This window comes from Danio rerio, chromosome 19, assembly GCF_052040795.2.
Source record: "Danio rerio strain M-AB ecotype USA chromosome 19, GRCz13ab, whole genome shotgun sequence".
NCBI lineage: Eukaryota > Metazoa > Chordata > Actinopteri > Cypriniformes > Danionidae > Danio > Danio rerio.
Window position 1 is genome coordinate 22,559,758 of NC_141039.2, and position 25,166 is coordinate 22,584,923.

Genomic DNA, 25,166 nt, shown 5'->3' on the forward strand with positions numbered 1-25,166 from the left:
ATAATAAAATACATTAGTAAAAAAAAACGAATTTATACTACTATAATTAATATATGGAAAAAATCCAATCTGTTGTTTTGATGATTAAAAGCCTCTTTTTGCCTTTCACCTATATGTGATTATTAAAGCATAATAAAACAGATAGACTTTTAAATATGTCTTTTATGTCAATACCCTACAAAAGAAACAGATGCAGATATATTACTCACTGTATTATAATATCAGTCAATTTGTTGCTATTGTGATCATATCTTAAACTCTACCCCAGCAATACTGGATATATTAACGTAATGCTTTAAGAAAAATGTTCAATGAATCCTCTATTATGCTACATGAATTGAATATTTCACTGTCTCTTTTGGCACTTATTTTGTCAATTGTAGTGTAGTAGTACTGTAATAAAAAAAGTATTAATGAGGTATTGCGACCATATGAACAGTAGATGGCGGTATAGTCTGCTTTGTGTGATTTGTTTCACAGAATGGTTGACCGGTGTTTTTACCGAATTACTATGCACTTTTGTTATGGTCAGCATTTTGCTTAGTCGTTCTAGTATTATGTGTAGTATTATTTTGTTTACAGTACTCAACAGTTTAACTTTATACAACGTGTAAAATTGGAATGGCCTCAAAAAAAAAAAATATTGGTTGAAATACTAAAAAACAAAACATTTATAAAAAATATTGTAATCAAACCATGGAAAAACTATTTTTTTTTGCTATTTAACTATTATATATATAACTATTAACTATTATATATATATATATATATATATATATATATATATATATATATATATATATATATATATATATATATATATATATATATATATATATATATATATATATATATATTAAATGATAATGCACCTAAATAATTAAAAGTGTTTGTAAGGGAAACACATTGACGGTGTCTTTTCTTTTAAATCAAGGCAACGAAAAACAATAGAATAGAAAAAATAGATGGAAGAATCTCAGTATACGTTTTACTAATCAAACAAATTTGATTAATGGAATATGCAGATTTTTAATTTGGCTATTAAAAGAATACATGCTTCAGCAGCCATATATGTTATATCTTGACTTGCTAACAACTGAAGTTTCTTTTTCTGAGAAAGATGCATTTTGTGATCACAAATGTGATCTTCATTGTTAATTTTTGTTTGATTTTAGGAAAGTACCATATACACAAACAGAAATGGGATAAGAGAAAACACAATCTTTTAACAGATAGGAAACATTACATTGAGTTGTTACTATTTAAAAGTAGTAAAGCAAAAGCCACTAGGTTTAGACATCAATATTTTAAGCTGCAATTGCCTCATACCTCTTTCTTTCTTTCTTTCTTTCTTTCTTTTTATTATTTTATTGAATTAATATTTTATTGTATATTCTAATTTTTACATTTTGTTAAATGCTCAGCGATAATAAAAAAATAATAAAGTAGTGTGCCTTTCCAGCCACAATCCCATCACTGGGTAACAACAACACACACTCATTCACACTCATACACTATGGACAATTTTAGCTTACCCAATTCACCTATGCCACATGTCTTTGGACATGTGGGGTAAACCGGAGCACCTGGAGTAAACCCACCTGAACGCGGGGAGAACATGCAAACTCAACATGGAAATGCCAACTGACCCAGCCGAGGCTCAAACCAGCAACCTTCTTGCTGTGAGGCAACAGCACTACTGCACCACTGTGTCGCCACGATATGATAAAAACATACAAATATATATATTTCACAACATACAAAAAAAAAGCTAAAATGTATTAGCTAAACTTTCCTTCATTTTCCTTCGGCTTAGTCCCTTTATTCATCAGGGGTCCCCACAGTAGAATGAACCCGCCAACTTGTCCAGCACGTGTTTTACACAACGGATGCCCTTCCAGCTGCAACCCAGTACTGGAAAACATCCATACACTCTCACATGCACACATGTAAACTACGGCTAATTCAATTTACTAATTTCACCAAAACTGCATGTTTTTGGACTTTGGGGGAAACTGGAGCACCTTGAGGAAACACAGGGAGAACATGCAAACTCCACACAGAAATGCCAACTGACCCAGCTGGGACCTGAACTAGTGACCTTCTTACTGTAAGGTGACAGTGCTAACCACTGAGCCACCATGTTGAAAAAAATATGCAAAAATATGTTTTAGAAAAAAAATTACAATGTGCAATATATACAGTTAAAGTCAGAATAATTATTAGCACCCCTGTTTATTTATTTTCTTCCCAATTTCTGTTTAGCGGAAAGAAGATTTTCTAAACATAATAGTTTTAAAAACTCATTTTTAATAACTGATTTATTTTATCTTTGCCATGATGACAGTACATAATTGACTATATATTTAAAGACACTGCTATACAGCTTAAAGTAACATTTTTTCTCCAGAAAAAAAAATATTATCAGACATACTGTGAAAATTCGCCTGCTCTGTTAAACATCATTTGGGATTATTTTTAAAAGCAATATTCAAAGTAATAATTCTGACTTCAACTGTATATAATTAACTAAAATAAGTCAGGCATTGCTAAGCAAAGCCCTTAACTAATCATCAGCAGAGGGTTTAGCAGTTTGTTGGCCTGTAGCTTTTAGGTTTGTGTGAACACAATGCTCGTTCTACAGGTAAGGCTTAGCTAAATTTAAGTCATGCAACAAGACATTGATCCCAAGCACACCAGCAAATCTACAACAGAACAGCTAAAAAAGAAAGAAAAAAAATCAAGGTGCTGCAATAGTCTAGTGACCAGCCATAAATCTTAAAAACTCCTCCAGAATGATTTAAGAGACTTATAACAGTGAATAAATGATTACTTTAATTACTGCTAAAAGTAGTTCTGAAGTGCCATCTGAAATTTTGCATTCTATGTTTATGTTCAGTTATTTTCATTTAAATCCATTTATTATAAGCTATCTATTGACAAAAATGTGATTTCTAAAAATCAAATAAATTTATTAAACTATTAGAATCATTTTAACCTACAGAAAATAAAAAAGTATTTCAATAGTTACATTTAAAAAAACGATACACAAATAAAAAGCCTTTCATTTTTTCCATTGGATTGAAACTATTGGGGTAATCAGGTTAGATTAAAACTTTTACGACAGTTACAGCGGATTGATTCTATGGCACAATGTTAAAATTTGACACTTTTACAAGACTCACTTACGCTCACAGAAATAAAAGGTACAAGAGCTGTCACTGGGGTGGTACCTTTTCAAATGGTGCACATTTGTACTTAAATGGTTCATATTGGTATCCCAAAGATATACATTAGTACCTAAAAATTACACTTTTGTTAGTTTCTTAGGTACAAATATGTACCCTTGAGGTATTCATAAGGATTCTTTAATTACAAATGTATACCTTTTGAAAAGGTACTACCCCTTGAACCTTCATTTCTGAGAGTGTACATAAAAAAATAAAGGCTATATGAAAAAACATGCAGGATGATTTCCATGTGGCAGTCTCCAAAATTCAACCCAGAACAGACTTTTGATGTAAATATTGTGCCTCATTACATCAGATGAGGTTAATAATAAACAAAAAATGAATAATGACTTAAAAAATGATATAGTTTTTAGACTGTTGGAGTTTCTGTGTTGTAAATATTCTTTTGTTTATATAGACCTATTGGAGTGTGTGCACCATTTTGTGAAATGTATGTTTATAATCACCTCTGAGGCTGGTGGGGCTCATGAGTAACTGGAATTGTTATTTTGATGGTCCATAGCTAAAAATGTTTAGAAACCCTTGATAGGGTGTCCTGCGTACAATATGTCACTCATGTCTTTTCTGTTTTGGCTTTATTGTTGTAAAGTAATGACATGTTGTAAGATGTTGTGTGATTTGTTTTTCATCTGAGCTTTTGTCTTCCAAATGTTAAGACCTGCTAAGTTTGTTTTTTATTTTTTATATTACGCCCTGAAATGGAAAAGCATGAAGCTCAATAGGGTGTCCTAACATTTTTTCACACAACTACACACAAACACACACAAAGCAAAGAACATGCAAAGAAAAAAACAATAAAGCTCTTCTTGACTGCAACTATACGACAGAAAACCACAGCTATTTGTATAATTGTAGCCGATGAGACATATTTTTGTTACACAAAGGTTATATACATTTTTCTAAGCATGTATGCATATATTTGAATTTATATGGTGGGTCAAATAGGTTTTGGGGACTTTCTCAAGACCCCAAACCAGCTGAGCTGTATTAACTTAAGGTGAAACAGACACTCAACAGAGTGCTCAGCGCTGACTGAACTAGGCCATCTTGTGAGAATGATTAATTACCTTTATGTTAACAATGCACTAAAGTGGGTAAGGTATGTACTAATGCTTCTTTCTAAATTTAAACCTGTTTTTTTATTTATTTTGTCATTTTCTTAGAAAAGTTTTACCACTACCATATGGTAAAATATATATTTATATATTTTTTTCAAATATATTTTTAAATATATTTTAAATCATACAAAAATTGGCAAACATGTTTTTCTTATAATATATTTTGACAAATCTATCATAAATGAATATCTTATTGGACATTTTTATGTAAAAAATATAATAGTTTTAAATGCATTGACAAATTTAATTGGTCTATGTAGTTAGAAAATACAATAAAGTAGAACATGTTAAGAACAATGCAAAAAGCTCATATACACAGCGTAGTATGCACAGTGGCCAGCATAAACAAGTACACCCAATACAGTTTTCAGCACATTACAGTATTCAGCACATACCGTATATATAAATAAATAAATAAATATATATACATACATACATACAGTGGTTTCCCCCTTAGTCCAAAGACATGCGGTAGATGTGAAATGGGTAAGCTAAATTGTCTGTAGTGCATGAGTGTAAATAAGAGTGTGTATATATATTATCAATTTGCAATTTTTATTAAGTTGCAATACCCCATTTGACTTTGAATGAATAATTAATTTTTTATTCCTAAAGATGCTAGTGGCCACATTTTGACTGCTTAATAGGTTCAACTAGAAGGTCGCTGGTTCGAGTCCTGGCTGGGTCAGTTGGCATTTCTGTGTGGAGTTTGAATGTTTCCCCCATGTTTTCCCTAATGTGGCGTGGGTTTCCTCTGGGTGCTACAGTTTCCTCCACAGTCCACACACATGCCCTAGGTAAATTGAAAAACTAAATTTGCCATAGTGTCTGGATACTTCCTAGGTCTGGGTTGCAGCTGGAAGGGCATCCGCTGTATAAAACATGGATAAGTTGGCGGTTCATCCCCTGTGGTGACCCGTGATGAATAAAGAGACTAAGCCAAAAGGAAATGAATGAATGAATGAAGGAATAAATGAATAAATAAATGAAGGAATAACTGTTTAATAAACAGTTTTAAATGCACCAAAATAAATATATTGTCTGTATTCACTTGATCTGCATTATAATATAAATTTTCAAAAGCGAGTGACTCGTTGCTATATATATGTGTTTGTGTGTTTGTGTGTCTAATGTGTTATATAAAGATTAATAAAAAATATATATTTTAAAAATGTATTTTATTGAGCCACATAGTGACAACATATATTTACATATACAATATGTTTAGCTGAAAACAACTATGGGTATTGCTGATTATTTATACCTTACACAAATATTTCCATAGTAGGCAAACAAAAGGGAATCACACACACACACACACACACACACACACACACACACACACACACACACACACACACACACACACATACACACATATATGTATATGTATATATATATATATATATATATATATATATATATATATATATATATATATATATATATATATATATATATATATATATATATATATATATATATATATATATATATATATATATATATATATATATATATATATATATATATATATATATATATATATATATACCAATTAAAATCCTTGTCTTCTAAAGAGATAGCTCAACCAAAAATAAAAATTGTGTCACAATTTACTCTTATTTCAAACCTTTTTGATTTATTTGTCATGTGTTAAACGCTGAAGAAGATTTTATTTTGAATGTTAGAAACCTGTAACCATTCACATAGATAGTAGCCTATTTGTTCCAAGTAAATCATAGATTTGGAGCCACTTGCGGGACAGCAAATTTTAATTTTTAGGTTGGACCAGCCCTTTACTCTTTAAATGTGAACAGATAAACCGAAATATTGCGCGCCACATCTGCTTGTATATTAATTTTCACGAGCTGCTTTTACAGACCGATCGCGCGCCATTTACCTGACGCGCACCTGCGGGCGTCACTCCCAGGGACACGGGGGCGCGCATTCCCATCCAGCCTGAGCCTGCCCGCGCGCTCGTGAAGGAACGGGATCCTCCGTGTCTCAGTCCGCTGAAAGCTCAGTTTCACCGGAGTGCATCAAACAGTATCCATACCTTTGTCTCTGACATCGCAGCATCACTTTGATGGGGAATACGATATCAGGGCGGGAAAATGCCTGTTATGAAGGGATTGCTCGCTCCACAGAACACATTTTTGGATACTATAGCGACGCGTTTTGACGGCACACGTGAGTTATCGAGATGGCAATTTACCCTGTTTGTGTGTAAAATGGTTTTTGGTTCTAAGGAGACGGTTTAGTTTGTTGTACATGACATAAAGTAGCCTACTTTGTTTACAAATGTTTGTTTAAAAAAAGTAAACTAAAATGATTCAATGACAACATATTAAAAGCATTGTGATTGATAAATACTCAAATGAGTTTAAAACCTAGCAAATTAAATTCGCTGCTTAAAAGTTAATAAATTAAAATAGATTGCATTCAAAAGTATTTTTTCAACAAAAATTGTTATATTATAAGGCTAAATTAAGACAGTATTTCTATCTCGCCTTCACCAAATTATACCAACAGATTTAATTAAACCCGTCATGAATTTTTTAAATACAGTCTAGAAATTAGCAATTTGAAGTGAAATTATTTTCAAAGTCAACACAGAATAATGCACAGTACTTTTTTGTAGATTTTGTTGAAGATTAGAGTGCTTTTTACAAGAAAAAAACTTAAAGGGGTCCTGCAGTTTCTTAATAGTGTAGGTCCTTGCAAACTAAAGTGCACAATATTTCAGTGTATATTATATGAAAAATGTAAAACAGAAATGCCAAGTGTGTTCTATTTTTAATCATCAAACATATTTAGAAATTGTAAAGATATACAATTAATTTCAAGCAAAATTTTGCACAAAACAAAAATTATAACCCACAAAATTTCAATTAAATTTTTAAATTTTTTTACTTCTGTATTTAAAATTTTTCTGTAACATTTACATGTCGGTGTACTAGTTTTTGGACTGTTGTCTTAAGTTATTAAAGTAGTTAAGCTTCAGATTTGATTTCAGTACTGACTAATCTAATGTATATGCACAAATATAATATTGTCTAGCTTCCTATAAAAATAGGAATTTAAAAGATAGATTTGTGAGGGGTGTACTTATATATGCTGAGCACTGTATATATATTCATACTTCTGGGATATATTCATTTTTGGTAGCATAATGCTTCTCCAAAGATTTTTTTTTCTTTTTCTTTCTTTCATGTTTGTATGTTAGTATTTGTATTTTATTTTTTATTTTTGCTGGACAATCCATACAATACAACACATGTTTTGTGCATCAAAAGCAAAGTACTGCTCTTAGGTCTGAGCCTAAGCATCTGCCAGCTCAGCACCATGGACAGCGCACAAGGGCAGCCCCTCTTGGTTAAAGCACTTGGGCTGCTTTGATGTTTAGATCAGTGGCCACTGACATCCATTTCAGTTCTTGGAGATCTGAGGAGTTAGAAGAGTGCGATCTCAACTATGTGCAGGCCCACTGACTTACATGTCAGTGTATCACTTGGCTGACCTAACGCTTATCTTTCATGCAGAGCTCAAGCAAGGTTAACTGAGATAACAGTAGCGATCGGAGGGCTATTGAAATAAGGTTCAGGCTAGATCATGCATGAAAAAAAGACCGTCTTAACATCCTGATGAAATCCCTTGCGTGGCCCCAGGTAACGACCAGCATCGATCAAATATAATTGGTCGACCACAGAACAGTCAGACAGTTCTTCATCTCAAGGCATATTGTGCAGTGGTAAAAATACGCCTGCCTTTCTTTTGTGCGATAAAAGTTTACTGATTTCACAGAGCAAAGCCTGTCAGCTTTTATCGCTTTGTTTTGGTGTCCTAATAGAAAGAACTTGTACGATTCTGCCTTATCACTGCGTTCAGATAACTTGTTTGCCACTCGACTGTCTCTAAGGCTTGAGAAATGAGACTGTGTTTTATTTTAGTATTAGGAGAGAGAGCTCCACCTTCTCAGGGGACATGGTGTCCTCTGGGCTGTTGGGTCCATATATTACCAAACTGTGATGGCGTGTACCCATGTGACTGTGGTTTGTCCTTCAGGGGAGACTACCTGTACGGCTGTCACACCTTGGGCTGCCGCAGGTAACATGGCTGAGAATAGCACAGGAACGGCTGGAAATAGCACCTGTCATTTTGGAAGGAAAGTGACAACAGTGACATGGGGGGATAATGGAGAACACACCATTAGGCATCATTCACAGTGGCTCTCAAAATATGATACATGTGGAGAGCATTACCAGAGTGTGTTTGAATATGTTCCTTTTTTTCGGGAGATGGATTTTGTGTTTATTACATCATAGGCAGAAATGAAAGACCTCTTGCTCAAGCCAAAGCAAAGCTGTTGCCAGTTTTGATTTATTTTGAATGTGCTATGCAAAGCCAAATTATTTGGATTGCCCATACAAAATTTGCCACCACAATGCCAAGTCTGTTGCCAGGGTGTTTGTAGGCAGTTGCTTCCCACTTGGTAAGTCTTGCACCATGGGTACAGTCACTTTATACATACGCTAAAGCAAACAATAAGCATATAGTATACCTATGGCTAAAAATGTATAATTCCCACCTTTATCTGCATAACGAATCTCTGACGACCAAACAGCCATCCATTTGGGTGGTATGACCAAAATTCAGTTACACGTTATGAATACTTTGATTTCTTGGTAGTAGTGCATTTCCGAATATTGTTATTTAAAAAAGCATTGCAGAAAATGAAGAAAAAGAGTTTAATAAATGAACTTAAATTAAAAGAGCCTTTTTTCTTTTATTTGGACCTTTAATATATTGGTAAATATACAGTAGTAGGGATGCACAACATTGGATTTTTTCAGTATTTTTAATCTCCTTTTGGCTGAGCTGATATATTTTCTGTTTGTAGTTTTGAGATGTGTTCACTCACTCATTCACTTTCCTTTGACTTAGTCTCTGAATTATCAGGGGTTGCCACAGTGGAATGAACTGCCAATTACTTTTATGTGGTGGATGCTCTTCCAGCTTCATAAGGTGTGTTAAGTTTTCAGGTTAATTTACAGAGTCAGGTTTGAGATTTTTATTCTCCTTGAGTGTAAGCTTTATAAATTAAAAATTTTACTTGTGATACTGAGACTTTTGACCTCAATTGATATTTTGTTTCTAAATAGAATTAACATTTTCCCTAATTTTATGTTTCTAATATAACAGAGCCTAAATAAATTTATCATGGGGCAAAGACTAGAATCCAGTGGGAGGATATCCGGGAGTGATATTGTTTTTGACTCTTCTAAAGCATAAACATACCATAATTTGTTTGCAGATATTTAAGAAACATGCTAAGTGAACATTCTTGTTTATGTGAAAAACAATGCTGAAGTCAGATATTCTGCTTTGAAAATGCCTGTTACATGCTGGAACGTCAGTTTTGGTCATTTAACTCACCCAATGCCAGTTTAGCAAATTATATTACAGCATCTCGGGTTGCTTTAGTGGAAAACTGTGTATTTCATTTATTCAGTTTGAAAGGCTCTCAGACTGTGTGTGTCCATGACCGAAATGTGATCTCCAGTGGACAGTAACAGCCTCCAAAATGAGCTGCAACTACAAAGTTAGTTATTAATTAGCAAATAATATAAATGAGTTCGCAAAATTAACTGTGACGGAGGTACTGTAAACTCTGGAGAGATGTGCGTAACAAAGTATAACCGTAATGGGACAGAATAAACTGTGGTTGGTCGTTACAGTACACTCTCAGAAAAAAAGGTACATAGTGGTACAAATAATGTTCCTTGAGGAACAGTTTTGTACTTTTGTAAAGATTGTACCTTATATGGTACAAAAAAGACCTCTATGATACTGTTCTGTACCGTTTATGATATTTATTAAAATATCTAAAAAAATAAATATGACTGGAAAGGCAAAGTGATTTTATAAATAATTTTTAGAAAAAAAGAAATGTATACATGTATACATGTATACATGTTATTAATTATGTAAACATTAATTAATAAATTCTATAATACAATATTACAAAACAACTGGTAAAACATAAAACTATAGGTATTGTTAACTAAATATTTAGGGCATTTTAAATAAATGTTTGGTATGCATTTTTGACACTGTTAAGGTACAAAGTGTCTTGTCACTGTAGTGGTGCCTTTATGGGTCAGATTTGTACCTAATAAAGGCACAATATTGTATTTTAAAAACCAACGATACATTTTGGCTTCCCATGAAATGATGTCATTAAAGGTACAAACTGCAATGGTACAAATTTGTTTCTTTGTCTTAAAGTCCCATACAAACTGTCCCATACAAAGGTACTGCCCCTGTGACAAGGGTTTTTTTCTGAGAGTGTAGTAACACACCAAAAAATGACTTCAAGCAGCCAGAATTCTACTGCACTGAATAATTGGCTGAGGAGGTATGGACATGCGAGAGAGAGAGAGAGAGAGAGTGATAACTTAAGGATCACATATTACAGTCAGATAGCAAAACACTCTAAACACTCACTTTCCTGTCAAATGATAAAAAAACAAACAAACAAACAAACAAAAAGCAGGAACCAAACTATACATGCTGAACCGTGACAGAAGAAATGAATGGTTAATTTTTTTTCATTGTGCTATATCTGATTTTGTGTAAAAAAATATGTGTATTTTGTCATTTAAACAGCTTATTAATCATCATATTAGTAGATCAATGATGGCTGATGGGTGCTGTCATGTTAGTCTGTGCTGCAGTGGAGAATTAGAACTGCTGTATTTACAACATTTTTTACATCTCCCAAAATAATAAAAGTAAGCTGTTTAACTTGGATAAGAATAGAGTAAACATTCTAGTAACATAAACAGTGTGTATCTGATGTGAATAACAAACACTGTGCGATTATGTTAAAAAATAATAATTATTGATATCCCCATAGACATCTGTGTGTATTTTACAAAGCATAAACGTTAAGTTTTGTTAGTACATTGGTAAATGAAATGATAGAATGTCAGAAGAAAGGGAATGGAACAGACATAAAAAATATCACTTTTTGAAACAAATGTCATTTAGTAGAATTTGTATCTTTATTTTAATGTATTTTTTTTTTCATTTGATTTGTTTAATCAAGTCTTTTGACCACCATGACCCAGGACAAGAATTTTAAATTAGCTAACAGACATGGGAGATAATTTTTCATCATTTGGATGACCACATTTTAAAAGGTCACCCTATGGTGACATGTAATATCGTGGTCATTCAAATGATGAAAATTATTTCTGTATGCATTTTTTGTGACAAAAAATTAGCTTTTTATTTTGCCCATCTGATACATATTCTCATATTTCAGAATGTTGTGTACCTGTAAACTGTAGTGTACACATGAAGTTTTAAAAGCCTTCCTTAAAGGGACAGTTCATCCAAAACTGAAAACTCTGTTATCATTTTCTCACACAACCAGTGCTGTGCAAGTTACTTCTAAACTGTAATACATTACAGCTTACTTGTTACTGTTATTTAAAAGTAATCACTTACCTTACAATATTACTGTCTCAAAACTGTAAAATGTTACATAACTCTTATATTACTTTTTAGTTACTTTCACCAAAATAACTACAGAATTAGAATTAGAATTTTAACATCCTAAAATGACCAAATGTACTGCAGAGCATTTTACATCCAGTAGAAAACAATATGATGTTGCATAATGACTGTGATCTATCCAGGCTCATTCATTCATTCATTCATTCATTCATTCATTCATTCATTTTTTTTTCAGCTTAGTCACTTTATTAATCCAGGGTTGCCACAGCGGAATGAACCGCCAACCTATCCAGCATACTTTTACGCAGCGGATGCCCTTCCAGCTGCAACCCATCTCTAGGAAACATCTATACACACTCATCATTTTACACTTATACACTATGGACAATTTAGCTTACCCAATTCACTGCATGTTTTTGGACTGTGGGGGAAACCAGAGCACCCAGAGGAAACAGACAGGAATGCAGGATGAACATACAAACTCCAAACAGAAACGCCAACTGACCCAGCCGAGGTTTGAACTAGCGACCTTCTTGCTGTGAGGCAACAGCACTACCTACTGCGCCACTGCGTCGCCCTACCTATCCAGGCTATTAACAATGTAGTATATAATTGGCAACGTGAAGGCTCAAGACAATGAAAGAAAAGATGACAGCCAGAATCACAAATGATCTAAGTCTGTTAAAGGTATGCTAGAGGTAAAGTGATAATCTGGCAAAATCTGTGGATATATTCATATTAGACACCACAGGCCTATATAAACTCAAATGCCATGACAAGATGTAGATTTTTTTCTTTTCTTGTTGTGATTATTTTATTCAATTTAAATTCAAATGGTTCACAACACAAAACGGTCATGCACAAAGTGAGCATGATGAACATAGCTTTCTCAGTATAAAGTGCAATTAGAGGACCAACCCATCAACCTCAGTCATTTTAGGCCATAGAAATGAACATATAGGCTAAACATTGCCTAACTGCTTAGAAAGAAAACAGATCAAACAGAGATCGATATGCCTCTATAAAGACTAAATTAATCCACTGACTGAGAGAAACTTAAAGGGCACATAGGTTAACCAATTTTCATATTTATTATAAGCCTTTTGTGTCCCCAGAATGTGTCTGTAAAGTTTCAGCTCAAAACACCCATCAGAGTATTTATTATAGCTGTTTGAAATGTCTGTATTATTAATGTCTGTATTTCCCAGTCTGTATTATAGCTGGGAAAAGGTTGTTTTTTTGCGAATCATCCCCTCCCACCGTTCCCACATGCCTGTCAGCAAAATGCCTCATTCGCCGCCCTTGGCTACTTCAGGAAGCAGATCTCTTGTAACGTTTGTGAGAAATACTACAGTAAGAACTTTAACAATCAGTATTTGATGCATTTTTTGTGGAGTTGCAACAATGAGTTCACGCATACACAGCACAGACACGCAGACACGCACACACACACACACACACACACATAGCACAGACACGTAGCGTAGACACACATGCACATACATAGTGTAGACACACAGACACACACACACACACATAGCACAGACACGTAGCGCAGACAAACACACACATACATAGCGTAGACACGCAGACTCACACACACACACACACACATACATAGCGCAGAAATACACACACACACACACACACACACACACACACACACACACACACACACACACAGACAGTGAGAGAGACACACGGCTGTGCTGATGAAGTGAATCTGAAGTGAAACGCTGTACTTCATTACACACGTGCACACGTTTTAAAACATGTTAAACTTGTAAAACTCACTCTTGATCACGTCTGATGATGATTGATGATCCTAGCAAACTGAACAGACCTTTTATTCCCGGTTGCTTTGCTCTCGTCCTGTCTTGTCGATATGATTTTATTAGTTACTATGGAGACATGTTAATGCTCGCAGCTGTCAATCAATATTGGTGGGCAGGTGGACCGCACTCCTACGTAAAGTTCTGGTCGATCTGAAAACCGTTCCAATTGGTCCACCGTTTTTATGTTGTTAAATTTGAAAAAAAAAGGACTGGGTGTGTTTATATCACCCCAATATGACAGTATATACACTATATTTACACACATGTATGCCCAAACAGCTTGAAAAGTAGATTTTTTAACATTGGTGCCATTTAATTTCTGCTGCTTTGGCTTATCACTCTCATCTTTAAATTTCAATATATAAACCATATCAACATTACTGGAAAACCAATTTAACAGGAGGATCTCTGGATAACAAAAGCATGAAAGGAAGAGGAAACACAAGGCAATAATTGTGAGTCTGCATCATCTGCAAAGAGATTCGCTCGCTTGTATTACATCAATGCGCTCTCGACTTGTAATACTGTGCTTACGACATTTGTCAATGAAAAAACGGCATTTGTGCGCACGCCCATCTCGCGAATGTAGTCTTTTGCCATTTTCATCTATGTGCCGATTTTCCGCTGCGCGTTAGGGCTTAACCTTACTGCTAACCGGGCTGAGCCAATAGCCTCGAATATCAAGCTCAAAGACTGAAATCATTTCGCGTTCAAAGTAAAAAGTTTCAATAGACAGAGGGAGATTAATGACAACACATGCGGATATTCACTAACCAAGAACACGATCTAGAACTTACTTGCAGTATTTTTTATTTGTTAATGTCTTGCGGGCGAAAAGTTTGTTGTTACGCAGGCGTTACTGAACATGTACAGAGTAAATATTACTAAAAAATGTATTGGTAATGCCTTTCACTACTGCGTTACAGGAAAAAGTAATACGTTACTGTAATACATTACTTTTGTAATGCATTACTCTCAACACTGCACACAACCCATAGTTGAATTGAATTCCAAAGTACATATTTTTGTCTACTATTGATGTCAATGATTACTGGCTTTCAGTTTTCTTCAAAAGCTTCTTTTGTTTTCAACATAAAAAAGAAACCCATCAATTTTTTTTCAAAGTTTTATTCATTTTGGTCACTTAATTGTTTGACAACATCATTTTGGGTGTTCTGAAAATCTCCAAAACTTTCAAATGTGGGTTTCAAAGAACAAGCTTAAATCAACATATGTATGACATAAATAAACAGTGCTTTTGAAATTCTCAATTTAAATGATTCAGTAAGTGGATAGAATTTCATGTAGTGATGCATTTTATATCAGCGACCTCATTGGTATCAGCTGATATATGTTATTTGTTAATGTTAAAGTTAATTTTTATTTTCTGGCTCAATAAAAAAATACTTGTATATACAGTTGAAGTCAGAATTATTAGCCCCCTTGTTTATTTTTCCCCCAATTTCTGTTTAACGGAGAGAAGATTTTTTTTCAACACATTTTAAACATAATAGTTTTAATAACTCATTTCTAATAACTGATTTATTTTGTCTTTGCCATGATGACAGTAAATAATATTTCACTAGATATTTTTCAAGACACTTCTATACAGCTTGAAGTGACATTTAAAGGCTTAACTAGGTTAATTAGGTTAATTAGTCAGGTTAGGGTAATTAGGCAAGTTATTGTATAATGATGTTTTTTCTGTAGACTGAAAATTTATATATAGCTAAAAGGGGCTAATAATTTTGTTCTTAAAATTATTTTTTTAAATTAAAAAAAAAAAAAATCAAGTGTATATATATTAATATTATTAAGTTGGTGGTTCATTCTGCTGCGGCAACCCTTGATTAATAAAGAGACTAAGCCGAAAAGAAAATGAATGAATGAATTAATATTTTAATCCCAATTATTATTGATTATTTATAAAACCTTTGTTTTATCCACTTTGAAGAAGTTAATACTGAAGGGAAGACAAGAAAAAAATTTATGTTATAATCATGTTCAGAAAAATGTATATCAAGCTTTCTATTTATCTGCCTAAATAACAGCTATCAGCCTCCAATTATAAAGAACTGTAGGTTATTAGCACTGGCCAAAATTGCCAATATTTTTTTTACCCTTGCACGATGTTTAAATTGGTTTCTATGTGCATGCTAAGATATTAACAGGGGTACTGTCTTGTGCCAGATGGCTGCTATACTGTAGGTGGATTCTATAGTCCCCAGATTTGGTCTGTTTTTTGGGGGGATGTTTTTGCATGTTGAAAATGGTATGTTAGAGCCCTTTCAGCAAAATTGTTAGTAACCCCTCACCCTTTACAGGATGCCACATAAATGTCAGTTGTGTTCAGAATGTGCCTGTTAGGATTCAGCTGTAAATACTGGATCATTCATTATACCTTGCTGTAATTGCCCATTTTGAGTGGTAGCAACAAATTTTTGTGTGTCTCTCTAAAGGAACACTTTACTTTTTTCAGAAATAGGCTCATTTTAGTATGGATTCAGCAATGGTTAAACTCAACTGTTTAACTCAGGGTAGTTGTAAAATGAATCTTCTTCTAAAAAAGTGGATTGTTCATTTAAAGGGAAATGAATTGCTGCTCCTTATTCCCTTTAAGAAGAGGGCTGTACCCACTGATCGTTCCTCTGGTATACTTTGCCAACAACAATATAAATTTGAGCTCACAGACAGAAAACCAGCTGTCAGACAAGTATTGGGATGCAGGATGTTCCTGGAAGAAACTTAGGACTACAGTCAAGTCTTTGTGTTATTTCCGAAACAGTACTTACTGACATAAAGAATAGCATCTTGTGTAGGGATTAGAGATGTAACGATTAACCTGACACACGATTCACGATACTGATCTCATGATATTATTTATTCACAATTTTTAACCAAAATGATTTGAAAAAATATGAGCCCTTTCATTTTTTCTTAAATGCTGCACATTGCTTGCTAAATAATAGATTTTCTGCCATAACTAAATAGCTATTTTACAAATAATAATAATAAAAAAGAATAATACAAACTAAAGAACTTAAAGAAGACATTAATATAAACAAACTAAAACTGTGACTGTTCAGGGATTTTACATTTTCAAAAAGAAGTATCAGCATATTTATGTTTTCTGGCATACGCTGAGGTCTTTGTACATTTACAATGCCCCCTGCTGAAAAAAAAAAAAAAACTGGTGTGAGGAGGAAAGCCAGAGAGCAGTGTGTACAGAGGTGGTCAATAGCCCCCTCTGCTCCAGGAGACTGGCCACTATAGCATAAAAAACTGATTATAAAATTACTAATTATATAGTAGAATAGAGACAGGAGTTGAATATGATTATGAAGGTGAATAATTAGTACTTGTATAATTAATTAGTATAAGTGGGATATACTTAAGAAATAATCATGAACATTTTAAAATATTCAATAATAATAAGGAAATTATTAAAATATGCATACACTAATAAGATCAGGAGAGGGTAAAATCATCTAATACCTGCTTCTGTAACAGAAAATTTTTCTCTTTTATCCTGAAAAACATTTTCACACTTTCGCTATGAAAACACTGATGCACCTTGTGATCTTCGTAACACTCGTCTGAGCAAGCGTAGCTGCAAATGATCCAGTCCACTTGCTTTGGCTAATTAATAGTTTTTTGTGTATAGACATCTGTGACAGTAGTTTATCACTGTCATATTCGTTGTTCTGTTAGTGTAAGTAAACAACTTTTTGCACACAGTTTGGCTGTTTCTCATTATGTGTTCTTCAGCGATCTTGCATCCTCATGTTCTTGAGTAACCTCATCATCAACTGCCAAAGTTCAGTTCCAAAACCCAAGACTGTTCTTGATATGAAGGACACATCGATGCAGACTTAAACACCAAACTCGTTCTGGAAGACCTAGAAATCATTGCAATGGGTTAAAGGAGGTGGGAAGTGCAGCATTTTATACCTGTTTATTATTAGAGTTAGGAAATATAACTTATTTTACTTAGGAGTTGCCCTAAATGAAATGGCGAAAGTAAACATTAACATGAAAATGTTAATAGAGGCATAAACACAATAAGGTTGTTTATTTGCTGAAATTTGTATTCAAATATGTCTTATTTGAATTGTGTAAAGTATATTTGTACAGTACATACAACCCAGGCTCATTCTTAAAACGTATTCCCATAGATGTTTCTAAAGACCACGAAATAAGTCCGTAAGGTACGTATTTTTGCAGGTAGGTACCTACTGCGTACTAGGTTTTGTAGGTATATATTTTTCCAGGTCGCTTTTCATATGCTTTTTCATATCTCAAATTTCTCTTGCGAGTGCCGTTCGCTCCCGCTGTTCTCGCGTAAACCCACCAGAGGCCACTGTTGACCGACCGTCTGTCTGACTGACTGAATAACTAAATGACTGACTGTCCGGCCGACTAATCGATCGACCCACGCTCCTCTATTCCTATACCCAACCAATTTTACTGATTGATTCGCCCACCTACTTACTTCCCTTAAACCCAACTGACTATTTACAAAAGCCTTCCAGAAAAAGAAAAGCCATCGTCTGATTTTTACCACGTTTTTGGATTTTACCACATTCTCACCCTGTTATTCACTTTTTGATTTTATTTTTTGGATTCTGTTTTTGTCTTACCTGATTTCTGGAACTGCTCTTCCTCCACACTAAGGTAAGCGGTCAGCTGGTAAGCACGAAAAAAAAAAAAGACATCATACCGCCCTGTAGCGTTCGTTTAAAAAAATGAAATGCAGCCATACGTACCTCTGGCTACATAATTTGCGGTCTCCAGAAACGTCCACGGGACTACAGATTCAGAATGAGCCTATGCTGTATACATATATTGAAAAGGGGGGGGGGGGGGGGGGGGGGGGGGGGGGGGGGAATCTGTATATTGCTGTATGAATGATGTAATGTTTGAATAAATTTTCAGTTATAAATGCGTGAAAGTCATGTGACCATCAGGAAGAACGCAGCATCTCATTTCTTACAGGGCACATTCTCTGTTCTTGTGGTCTCCCGAGTTCGTTCTTCTGAGGTAACCTGTCATGACTGGTGTTCACAATAAGCGTTCTAATTCTTGGAATCGAGAAACAGCCTTTGTGTTTTGTATGGCGCACTTCAACGCTGTCATTTGACTCTGCCGTCACACCTCTTGCTCTCCGCTGATCTGCAGGTAAAGTGAATTTGCGCCGCTAAGCAAAAAATTATATTGTGATTTGTTAAACATTTCTACTGGTTTGAATTGTCACATATTTGAACCGATTTTCAACCGGCTCATGGTGAATCCTTACATCCCTAGTACGGATCTTTGTGTTAGTTCTTTTGCTTGTCCTTATGCTCAAAAGGAATGAGAGTATAACAGGACCTCTTTAATCTTGCGGAGTGATTTTAAGCAATTGCAGATATTTTAAAAAATACTTTGGTCTGTTCAATCATCGTCAACAGGGTCAAAAACAACAAAGCACCCTATTAACCTTTTTTTAAAAAAACAATTTGGTTGTCCAGAAGAAGAAAGAAAGTCGTGCAGAAATGAAATGACATTAGGGTGAGTAAATGAGATCATTTTCTGTCCCTTGAATAATTGGGTTCAAGGTTTTAAAAAAAAGCTAATCAAAGTGCGAGAAATAGAAAAAGCGATGCTTTCCTTAGAGAGTGCCACTAATTACACCCTTTACTTCATAATCTTTTGCAACATCTAAGTAACACAAAGAAAGCCTGCCTACTTGTTATTGTGAAGCTATACATGTATTAAACGTCCCTCTGCTGCATGCTAATGTGTGTGCTTGCTGGTATGTGTTAATATTCCATCAAGACGAAAGACTTCAAAATACTCTTTTTCACGCAGATACCTGTCAGAACAGCATATGGTGGGTAATTACAGTAAAGCAGTTTGTGTATGCGTGTGCTTGGCAGTTTTCTACTGTGTGTTACTCAAGGAAAAAGAGAGAGTGTTAACTGTGAAAGAGTAATTTAGAGTAATTTTGGATGAGTCCTTTTAAAAGAACACTTCAAGTAAATGCTTCCGTTGGTAAAATTACGAAGCGCAGGGTTAGACACCCAAGTCAGGTAATGGAGATATTTCAGGCGGTTCACTCTTGCATGTAATGCATAATCACACTGCCAGTGAACTCAACACCTACCCAGCCCAAAATGAGGAAATTGGCATGTCTGCTGCAACTCTTCCGGTTGGAAACAGATCCCTAGGTTTGAAAGACGGAGAAATTGTAGCTCTAGACATTGGAGAACAATGCGTGTCTGTTGTTTGAACTTGGGATAGAGATGTCAGTGTGTGCTGTTCCTCTGTTCTTCGCCGAACTTCACACAGAGCTGAAACTGAGCTCATCACTCATCATTATAGAAGAGAGAGAGGGTGACTGGAGCCCTAAAGAGGCAAAACAAAAGGGATGGAAGGGCTAAAGAAAGCATGCGGCGAAATAAAAGAGGCAGAACATGGAGCTCACCTTTGCGTAATACAGGTCGACATTATTGGACGAGGATGGGTTATCCACACGTGTCAGACTGGAATACAGATGGAACTCTCGCTCACTGTTCCAGAGTCACTGAGAATGGAATTCCGGAGTCGTGCCAGTCTAGACTTTCAGACCTTCCTTTGTCTTATTGAGATTCTGAGAATACTTTGTGTGCCCTGGCACGAAGCATGAATTGCACCTAAATTCGAAGGACTCTGCTGAGACCGTAACAAAAGATTATGTTAGCACAACAGATTAGTGAAATAAAAAGACTGAAGCGATTAGATGCGATGTAGCCATTTTAGACTGTTCCTATTGAAGCTGCCTCGTTTATTGCTGAATCGCGTGTGCAGATGGTTTTTAAATTAGTCTGCTCAGTTTCTTGTCAGCTTCACCGTGCCCGTAGAGCTCATTAGCCTTGAGTATTTAAAACAGCCGTTTTTTTACTGAGTTTCAAGAGTCTATTATACATAAACACATTTAATTTGCACCAGTAAAGGAGAAGTCAAACGATTTTCTCCTCTTTCTGTGCTCAGACCTGTTCTCAGATGTCAGGGAGAGGTTTTATGCAAGATACATTATACATTGGTCTGTTTCAAGGAAATTGGATTCAGAACAAAAGACAGTCAAGCTCTCAAGACTGCAAAATCAGGGCCATGCCAAAAAACATACTTAATCATAAGTTCTCTCTGTGTCAGAGTGTCTGTATACTTACATGCTAGACTGCCTCCAAAATCACAGAGTAGGTGCTTATTTGGAATCAATAATTGCTTTTCAAGCACTGGAAAAGTATGTTGCATATAATGAGTGGTGGAAAGACTACTGAAAGATCATACTTTAGTAAAAGCACCATTACTTGCCTAAAAATGTAGTGCAAGAAGTGTAAAAGTACCTGTTGTCCACACAACGTCAAGCTGTAACATCATTAAAGATTGACATTTGGCTGACTTTAAGTTAGACGTTGGACATTGGGGTTCTTAAATCAACCTGATTTTCATTTCCAACCAAAATGCAACGTCAATCTGACATCATGTTGACGTCTTGTGTCTGCTGGGATTTTGAGGCTATTTTGGACATCATGCGATAAACATCAGTCATTTTCTCATCATCAGTGACATACATCTAACCAGTTTCTGGATCAATGCGTGTAAAGATTTGGGACAGTTTCTTGGTCCCTTTTTTGCTTCCAAAAAGTTTTTTCATGGTAAGCTGTAAGGGCTTTTTTTTCTGGATTGCTTTTTGAAACTGTCGGTTGAGTTTAGGGAAGGGGCTGGGTGGGTCAATTAGTGCTTTTGAAAACACTATCGGTTGGGTTAGGAAAGTAGGAGGGTGGGTCAGTTGATCGGTCAGTCAGTCAACAGCGGCCTCTGGTGGATTTACACAAAAAGAGCAGGCACAAACGCAATTCGTAAGGGAAATTTGAGATCTCAGAAAGCATACAAAGCGACCTCGGGTGGATTTGTGAAAACAAAGAAATAGACTCATTCAAGACCTTTATAAATTCAAAAATTAATTCTATTAAATTCACCACAGAAAAAGTACATATTCTGTAATTTTTTTGGATGTAAAAAAAATTTTTTATACATGTATCTGTATAAAAGATATTTTAAAAACAGTAAAACCTACTAAGAAAAATAAAAAGAGTTTTCAGTAAATTACACATTAACATACAACGAATATAGCAAGTTTAATACATCGATGATCCATAAACCTGGCATATATTATCTTCTGACGAGTCTTTAAATAATACATTTCAATATAATCCATTATTTACTTTACATTATTTATTTATTTTTTTATCCAGCAACAGGTAAAAATATATATATAAAAAACATGTGTTACCTGCTCTACTCGTAATATAGTTTACAAGTTAAATTGTCCGTGCCCAAAAATATACATAGGTAAGTCTTCACGCCAGTTGAAGTTGGGAATTAGTGAACATAAATCAAGTATACAAAGACAAGACAGAACTTCGGCAGTAGCAAAAGACTTTATAGATTTTGAACATGAAGTTAAACAACTAGAATGCACAGGAATTGAAGAAATGTTTGAGTCACATAGAGGAGGTAATCTAAATAAAAGATTGTTACAAAGAGAAGCGTTCTGGATTCATAAATTAAAGTCGCTTACACCAAGAGGAATGAATGAGGAGTTGGACCTTTCTGTGTTCCTTTAACAGTTTGTTGTTTAGCTATAATATTACACTCAAAAAAAAAAAAATTGTTGAATGAACATGTTTTAATCGTGGCACTCTTTATGCATCTAATCCAATCAAGTAAACCTGAACTGCTTTGAACATGTTGTATGAACACAAAGCACATTTGTAGATAAAACATGGTTTCAATATGTCAGTCTAACTTCTTTGCAACTAATTGACTCAAAATGTTTGTATTGTGTTATTTTAATTAAAATGATTCTAATTTACTCAATGTAACACTAAAGCTTTACTTTAACAAAATTATGTCTTGTTAAATCAGCTAGTAAATTTCTTGTTCAATATTGTTGTTTAAATTCATTCATTCATTTTCTTGTCGGCTTAGTCCCTTTATTAATCCGGGTCGCCACAGCGGAATGAACCGCCAACTTATCAAGCAAGTTTTTTTTACGCAGCGGATGCCCTTCCAGCCAGTCTTAAAAATGCTGTACATTGTTTTCTAGGAGTGTAGCCTATGGACTCTGCATGTGGTGACCAGCAACAAATAGAAAACAGTATTTAGTGCAGCTGATGTTTGCTTAGCAATGACCAACGCCACAAGCGCATACTCATGAAAGCTTTGAATTTGATGCAGCGCTGCACTTCTTGTCTGGTGCGCTTCAAGCTTTATGATTATCAATTGCATTTAAATGACACAAACAAAAAGCTTAATATTTTCAATACTTCAGAACACAGACAATAAAAATACATCAAATAAAATAAAAAATACAACAATCTTCAGCAGGATGTGGGACATAAAATTTCCCAGATGGGCCAAACGAGGTCCATGGGCCGCCTGTTGAGTACCCTTGAACTACAGATGTGTACAGTATGTTGCACAAAAACTGCTGAAACTGCATGTTTGCATTCTACACATAGTAAGTTAAATTGAATTGCATGTGTACAGTATGCATTTTCTGTGTTGATGACATGCACACCTTCTAGCACACACATAAAAACAAAGTCTATATAATGTTGTTTGAGTTAAATGTTTGACACATGCTATGCTGGTTGCTTTGACTGGTATGCAGGTTCATTTAGTTCAGTGTTAATGTATAATGAAATAACACATGAAATGGCCTGACATGTATAGCTGCCTGACATCTTGCGCCTTGCATTGCATGTAATAAATTATTTACGGCGCAGTAAACACTTCATAAATGAGACCAAACATATACAAACCTTTATGCTGGAGAGAGGAGTAGTATAGTTTCAGTGTTAATAAATTTGATTTCTAACCCAACGGTGGGGAATGTCAAAACTACACAATTGTTGAAAAAATGAATCAAGAAAATACATACAAATCAGTTGAAACAAACAGTACTGTATATTTTTAACCAGTGTAATTATTATTATTATTTTTTTACCAGTGTATTCTATGGGTTTTAGTGGATAATTTACAATGTCCAATGTTATTTATTTATGCAATTCTACACATATTGTCATCTTAGAATTATAAGGTTCTATCTGACGTTGTCAAAATTGAGTTATTTACAAATTCATTTTAAATGACAACTTATTTACATTATAGGATGTCTTTTATAAGTTTTTTTTACATTTTAAGACTTTTATTTAAATAAACAAATGTTACACGCATACTGTTTGCTTGGAATGCAAAAATTCAAAGCTCATTATCTCAAAATCTTTCAGAATGCAGATAGAACCTTATAATTCCAAGGTGACGATATATGGAATATATGTGTAGATTCTACACAGAGAACAGAATCATTACAGTTGTTTAATCACTTGCTTTTGAGACATTGGACAAACTCCTACCAAATGCTATGAGGAAATAATATGATGTATTTAACACAACTATCCCCTTCAATTGAACTTCTCACTACATCAGTGCATCAATAGAGAGGAGCCCAGACATTCATAGGCAATTAAATAGATATAAATATTGCTGGATAAAAAATGAAAAAAAAAAAAAAGTTTAATGATGTCATAGCAAGGTAAAGTTGTTTATCAATGACACATACATGTTATACAATATTAGGTGATTAAAATATAATTAAGAAATGTATAAGACATTCTGTCAGCATCATTACATTTATTAAAATATAATATTGTAGCCAAATTTTTTAGCACTCACTCACTGTAGTTCACTTCTGCGGTGTCAGACAGGTTCAGGTACGTTTTATAGTTTTAGAATACACTCAATGGCCACTTAATTAAATACACCTGTCTATTAATACAATTATTTCTAATCAGCCAATTGCATTGTAGCAATTTAATACAATTAAGCATGTAGACATGGTCAAGACAGTCTGCTGCAGTTCAAACAAGGTGATTTTGAACATGGCATGGTTGTTGATGCCAGACGGGCTGGTCTTAGTATTTTAGAAACTGCTACTAGGATTTTCATGCACAACCATCTCTAGGGTTTACAGAGAATGGTCTAACAAAAAATAAATAAATACATTATCCAGTGAGTGGCAGTTCTGTGGGCCCAAATGCCTTGTTGATGCCAGAGGTCAGAGGAGAATAGCCAGACTGGTTCAAGCTGATAGAAAGGCAACAGTAACGTTCGAGGTTACTAAAGTAACCCTTCGTTCCCCGAGGAGGGGAACGGAAGCACTATAAGGGGATTTGATTTGTAAAATCCACGCATTGGGAGGATTCGGATCAGAAGCCGCTTGTCTGGAGAGTATTGAACGGGCCAATGAATGAATTAATTGGCAGCGTAAGCTTGCGCAGGTGTGCGACATCTGCAATTATCTCAGCATATAAGCACACCTGAAGCCAGCAGACGCCATCCTTTTA

The 25,166-nt window shown here is 34.7% G+C and overlaps 1 protein-coding gene across 5 annotated transcripts in view; it reads left to right on the top strand.

The window, feature by feature from the left end:
* The first annotated feature begins 6,300 nt into the window (after positions 1 to 6,300).
* kcnh8 (potassium voltage-gated channel, subfamily H (eag-related), member 8) overlaps positions 6,301 to 25,166 on the top strand; it is a 176,189-nt gene continuing 157,323 nt past the window's right edge. For 4 of the 5 annotated variants that reach the window (XR_015516706.2, XM_087295644.2, XM_087295643.2 and 1 more), the window contains exon 1: positions 6,319 to 6,562. Coding sequence is in view for 4 of the 5 variants with exons in the window: in XM_087295644.2 (XP_087151770.2) it covers positions 6,487 to 6,562 (76 nt within the window). In the remaining variant the exon portion in view is untranslated. Of the gene's footprint in view, positions 6,563 to 25,166 lie in introns of all 5 variants that reach the window. The other variant, XM_087295645.2, reaches the window with a different exon arrangement.